This window comes from Myotis lucifugus, unplaced genomic scaffold (genome assembly GCF_000147115.1).
Source record: "Myotis lucifugus unplaced genomic scaffold, Myoluc2.0 scaffold_381, whole genome shotgun sequence".
In the NCBI taxonomy this organism is placed as follows: domain Eukaryota; kingdom Metazoa; phylum Chordata; class Mammalia; order Chiroptera; family Vespertilionidae; genus Myotis; species Myotis lucifugus.
The window spans coordinates 842,743-848,982 of record NW_005871429.1 but is presented as its reverse complement, the minus strand read 5'-3'; the positions used below and the strand labels follow the sequence as shown (position 1 = coordinate 848,982).

Below are 6,240 nucleotides of genomic sequence, written 5' to 3'. Positions count from 1 at the left end.
ACGCACGCTCTAATTGTTCTCATTAATTCCTCCCGCCCTCACTCACCACGTCATATTACGTAGACTTTCCAATAAAAATGCAAGGCCTCTTTTTTAGGTGATTACCAAAAGCCCAACATGGAAACTGCAGAGATTTCAAGAACTGACCCAGGGCTCCGGTAGGCTTGGTGGGAGGTGCTGACAAAACAGGATGGAATTGAAACTGGTTTTCTATTTAATCAGGAATAGGAATCTTGCCCTGGCCAGTGTTCTCCAGTGGTTAGAGCGCCAGCCCACACACTGAAGTGTCTTGAGTTCGAGTCCAGTTAAGGGTACATACCTGGTTTGCGGGTTCACTCCCTGCCCCAGTCAGGGCACCGGTGGGAGGCAACCAGTCAATATGTCTCTCATATAGATGTTTCTCTCTCCCTCCCTCCCTCCCTTCTACTCTCTCTGAAAAGCAATGGAAAAAATATCCTCAGATGAGGATTAACAACAAAAAAATTAAAGAATGGGAATCTTTGCTTATGCTACTTCAGGTATAAAACCCTCAAACTTGGAAACCCCTCAGTGGCTTTTCAGTAAAAAGGTCCATGTACATTTGTGGGCCTATCAGTTTTGCTGGCCTGGAATGTCAAAGGGACTAGGAAAATGACTTCAGGTTTGGCTAGCAGCTGGCAGGTAACGAAGAAGCATAGCACAGTGGGTGCAGTCACACAGCTCGGCCTGCATTCTGCCTCCACCACCTCCTAGTTGTGTAGCTGTAGGCAACTTTCTTAACTTTGCTAAGAATGGACACATATGTCTGGTCTCACAGGAGTGGTAGTGAAGATGGAAAGTGATAATGGACTTTTACTTCATTAGGTCTGTCACCACACAGTAGGACTCAATGAACAGTAAGTAGCTGGTGTCACTCCCACTGCCCATGACAAGTAAACTTCCCAAGAGGAGTGAGTGAGCCCAGGCCAAGATAACAAGTTCACTTCAGGCTGCTATGGGACCATTCGGCCCTAAAGATGTCTCCCCACCACTTAGTTTGAGAGCTTTGGGCTGAAAAAAGGGAGATGAGAGGTATTTCGTACAGAGAATAGGGAATGGATTTTAATATAGACTCATTCATGTTTATTCTTTTGACTCTTCCAAAGCCAAGGCTTAGGGTAAAAGAGGCGACTATAAACTGTTTAATAGTAGCTCTCACCAGCTGCACATTGGCATGAACTTTTAGCCTCAGATAACCCAGGAAAAAAAGGGAGGGGGGTTACAGAATCAGAGAGGGAGTAGAAGGCCCCGAGGTAGGCGGAAGGGGTGTTAAGTGGCTAATGGTCCCTGTCAGATTTGTTTCCCTGTTGTATCAATGGGGCAAGGAGGGGTCTGGAGGGTGTGTCAGTGCACTATTTCTCTCTGGTGATGCTGGGCAGTCCTTAGCTCTCTAGTCTTCCTCTATGCAGGGGCCTCCTTGGGGACCAGATGCTACCGCCCCATACCAAATGCCTGAAGGGAACCAAGGTGTGATCAGCACCCCTAGCAACGAAGAAAACGAAGCCAGGACTCCATCTGCTGAGGGAATAGGAGGGCATCTACTGCCTATACTAGTATTCCCTCTCCTTTAGTACTCAGGTGCTGATGGAAGACTGAGTTTCTAATCTCAGAGCGCCCTCTGCTGGGAACTGAGGCTCCCTACAGAAGGGGAGGGAAGAGACCAAGACCTGGACTCTGTGGGGAGAGAAGGAAAGGCTCTTCCTAGGTACTCAGGGCCTAGAATCAAGTGAAGATCAAGAAGCAGAGCCTGGCCAGCATGGCTCATTGGTTGGGCACCGACCTATGAACCAGGAGGTCACAGTTCTATTCCCGGGTTGCAGGCTCGATCCCCAGTGTGGGGTGTGCAGGAGGCAGCCAATCAATGATTCTCTCTCATTGATATTTCCATCTCTCTCTCTCCCTCCCCCTTCCTCTCTGAAATAAAAATATATATTTAAAAAAAGAAATAACAAGTTTTCAGTTTATTGCATAACAATGGCATCATAGCTTTTGTTATTGGTGGCAGCTGGTTGGGGGAGCAGGAAAATGCTCTTAGGGGATCCTGCTGGGGCCTTCACCCTCCCACTTCAGCCAGAGGTCATGGGAGTGGGAGTCAAGATCCAACTCTGTACTCTTAGTTTACTAGCACCTAGCACATACTCCGCCCCCAAGCCCACCTCACCCTTGGACCAGCCACTGATGCTTGATGCTTGGGCCCCTCCTCCTCTTGGGGTTTAGGGGTGGAAGCAGGGCCAAGCCTCAAGAAAGAAAAGAAGCTTAAGGTGGGGGGTCCTACTGAATGTCTAACAAGGGTCAAAGGAACACAAAATTCCCTGTCTTAAGATCGTACACTTGTGGCCTTAGTTGCCCTTGAGAGTGTACTAGCTACACCCATTCAGATACCTGTGGGGTTTAAGCACTTCCCACAGCTGTGACCCTCTGTAAGAAGGTGCGACGGGAGCTCTGGAATGCTTCTCTGCCTTGGTGACTTTTTGGTTGAGGGTTTGAGAGAGGGTTGCGGTTGCAGGTTTAGATTTGAGGTGATAATGTAGAGCGGACCAAGAACTCCCAGCATTATGCCCGAAGATGCCCCCATGGCAGCGGAGGGGGGATGGGGAGCTGGCAAGAACAGTACAGGATACTGGCATTCCTTTGTTCTGGTAGAGCAGCAGAGAGGAAATGATCTATTCCAGGATGTGGGGAGAGTATAAGCCCCCTGCCTCCCTGAGCCTGACAGGCCTTCCTCTGCCAGCCCTGTTCCTGAGTCAGCTTTGGGAGCCAGGAAGCAGAAATCTGGAGGATTCAACCCGGTCTGGTTTGCTAGTGTCCTTCAGTCTGTCCTGAGATCCTGGGGCTTCTCTTATGTCCAGAAGGAGTGAGGTGCTGTGAGAAATGGCTTGGCCAGTGGAACTGTCCAAGTCCCATAGCCTGGCTGGCTGGCAGGTGGCAGGAGGCCAAGAGGAGAAGCCAGATCAGGACATCCCAGGACAGCATGTCTGCTCCTAGCTTCTAGGACAGTGTGCACACACACACATATCACATATGCATATACGAAGACACACGAGTGCAGCAGAAAGGGATTATGTGACCCTGCTCTTTGGAATCAGAGAGGAGAGAAAAAGACTTATTAGGTACCTTTCCCAGCCTAGTGGATTGCTGGTCTCAATGGCTGCTCCCCACCAAGCCCCTTGCTCAATATCAGGCAGAAGAGAAAGTGGCAGGATGGCAGGGCTCCAGAAATGCAGCAGCCCAAGGAGATGAGGGAGGGCCAGGGCTGACTCTCCTTCAGAGCCCCTTGTTGTAGTAGACGACTTCGATGCTGGGGTTTTGCTGACGGATCTGAGCTCTCAGCTCTGGCTCCAGCCTGCTCACATGTATGGAGCTGCAACAGAACAGCACAGCCAGGCTGAGTGTCCCCTCAACCCGACCCCCCTCAGGCTAAGGGATCACCATCCCTCCTCTTTCCAAGCTGAAGGATCTCCATCAAAGGGCAGGAGGCCCAGATCACTGCCATCTCCCCTCCCCCAGAGTAAGCTGAGTGCCTGCCAGGCCTCTTCCTGGAACACGATGAAGGACCCTAAGGTCAGCTGGTTCCAGAGATATGGAGACCATACAGAGCCCCCAGCCAAGCCCAGGGTGGGGGGAGAGCACTTACCTTCTCTGGGGGAACAGGGCGCAGCATAGGGGGGTGGCAAATACCAGGCTGGGGAGAAGAGTGTTGGGAAGGTTTGTGAAGCTTTGACCTAAGGGAGTTCCCTCCCTGCACCCCACCCCGTTTCTGGACCCTGCCCCTAGGGGTGGTGACTGATTAAAGCCAACACTGACATCAGGTTCTGGCTGAGGAAAGAACCCAGAGTTCCACAGCCAGAGAGCGAGAATCAGAAATTCGATGGGCATGAAACTCCTGGATGGTACCAACATGTATATTCTCATGGTTTCCTCTCAGAGAGGAAGACTGGAACCCCTTCAACTGAACTCCCGACCTTCCAGGACAGGGATCAACCCCTCACGCACACAGTATGCCCTATGGGTGTCCAACACCCCTACCTTCTTACTGTGTGAATGAATGATGTATATATAAACATCTTAAAAGCAATAAATACCCACCCACCTCCACCCTGGAAAGGGCACTCCCACACCCCTAGCTAACTCCCTGAGCACTTACCAGAAGCCCACCAGTCCCACCTGCAGGGGTGCCCCCAGCCAGGGGCGACGCTGTGGGAGACAGAGACAATGGAATGACTTGAGTCCCCTGCCCGCGATGCCCCCACCCCATTTCACTCACCATGGCTCTACCCCTTCAGCCCTGCCTTTCAGCCACTGAAACATGGTCTTTTTCTTTCTCCCAAACGTATAACAGGGTTGGGACCTTTAGATCACCGCCTTCCACTCCAGCCAGGCCTGTTTGCTGACACCCCTCCTAGTGTCCCCTCACCCACTCTGGCCTCAGAATTAGATCCCAGGGTACTCCCCGGCCCCTCTTTCTCTTCCCTCACTTCCTCCCGGGAGCCTGCCATCTTTAGGGAGCCTCCATCTGACCTCCACTCATTCCTTCCCATCCCAGTGGCACGAATTTGTCCCTTTTTCAAACATCTCCTCCTCTGCACACTCTTCTCCATTTGCTCCAGCCACATGGACCCCATCCTGATACTCAAATGTGCATAGTTGGTGGTCAGTAAATATTTGTGAAAGAATGATCCACTGGATGAGCCGGAGCGTGTACTCCCGTGCCTTGCTTCCCTGTCCTGTTTGTGCGTGTGCATGTCCCACTGTTGTCATTATGTGACAGCGTGAGTGCGATAGCAAGTGTGACTATGATAGCCCATCCTTGGTGTGTGTCAGAGGCTCTGAGTGACACCAGTTTCCTTCGGGATAGAAACCATTTCCCTCCTTCCCTTATCTTCTCCTCGTGTTCACTCAATGTTCCTTCACTCCAGCCCATCCAATCTGTTCTTGCTGAATGAATGAGGGTGGAGGAGGCAGCACAAGGGTGGGGCAAACAGGTGGCAAGTCTTAGACTCAGGTCAGGCTGGAGAGGGGGTTAGGGATTGGTCACTTCTGCTCCCCATCACCACTACTTCCAGGACAGGAGAGGTGAGAGTGACCTACCTTCAGGAAGTCTTTCTTCTCCAAAGTGTTCATGATCACAGGGGGAATGGCTGAGGGGAGAGCGGGGCAGGGAGGGAAAGGTAAGTAAAGCGGCAGAAGGGACCCTAAGAAAGGGGGAGCCCCTTCACAGTTCTTCCCACTACCACCAGGAATCCTCAAAACCCGGGAAGAACTACACCCCCTCTCTCCCAGGGCCTCCCGTGCCCCACCCAGCCACCTCTGCCTCACCCATGGCAGGAATCGCATGCGATTCTCGATATCGCCACCTGGTAATCTTCCCTGGTTGGCCGCAGTCGCTGACTGGCCAAGCTTCTGGCTTGCCTCATCAGTCACGGGGATGCCCACCTGCAGCTCCTGAGGAGGGAAGGGGTGAGGGTCAGATCACAGGCCCCAAGTCCCTCCCACAATGTCCTCATGGGCAGCTATTCCCAGGGTCCCCTCAGACATCCTAGATTGAAAGGCTGGTTCTCTCCTCCCAGATCCTGGGGTCAGACTGAGACTAGGCCCAGCAGCTCATGCTCAGGGAGAGGACAGTCCCCACTCAGGCTGGTGTGCACCGCTAGATGGTGTGCCCACACTCACACTGGGTGTGCACAGGCCAGGCGTCGGCGCCACTCACCTCTGCCTCATCAGAGGGATGTTGATGCAATTTGCAGCTGCCACAGCTGCAAAGGGCACAAATCTGCCAATCAGGGGGGGCAGGTGCTGGGGGAGGAAAGATGCCAGTTAGTGGCCCCAAGGGCCATGGGGTGGTGAGGAACTCTGGGAAGAGATACATGAAGCCTGTTGGGTGGTGTAGAAGGGTGATGGGGAAGGAGGTGGATAAAGGATGATTGGGGACCAGTGGAATGGGGGGTCATTTACCTTGGTGAGGGATTTGAGTCCCAGGGCCGTGGCCACAGCCCCGGTGGTGGCACTCACATAAGCTGTTCCCAGCTGCCTGTGGGTGGAAAAGCCAGGACATAAGAGGGGAGGCGAACAGTCCAGCATGTGGTTTTTCCTTCAGGGACATGCCAAATCCTCAACCCATGAGGCGTGGGAAGGTGGCCTCATTGCAGAGAAATGCCTCCCATGCTCCAGTGTCGCCCCAACCCCTCCCCTTGAAGAAGAGTGGGCCCCCCAAAGCATACACAG

The 6,240-nt window shown here is 52.7% G+C and overlaps 1 protein-coding gene across 1 annotated transcript in view; it reads right to left on the bottom strand.

Annotated features, from left to right (window-relative positions):
* Positions 1-1,053: 1,053 nt before the first annotated feature.
* Positions 1,054-6,240, bottom strand: part of SFXN3 (sideroflexin 3) — an 8,415-nt gene continuing 3,228 nt past the window's right edge. Inside the window, 9 exon segments of the mRNA XM_023743244.1 lie at positions 1,054-3,379; positions 3,653-3,700; positions 4,163-4,212; positions 5,107-5,156; positions 5,335-5,351; positions 5,353-5,381; positions 5,383-5,461; positions 5,726-5,811; positions 5,971-6,046. Of these exon segments, the coding sequence (XP_023599012.1) occupies positions 3,283-3,379; positions 3,653-3,700; positions 4,163-4,212; positions 5,107-5,156; positions 5,335-5,351; positions 5,353-5,381; positions 5,383-5,461; positions 5,726-5,811; positions 5,971-6,046 (532 nt within the window). The 3' untranslated portion in view covers positions 1,054-3,282.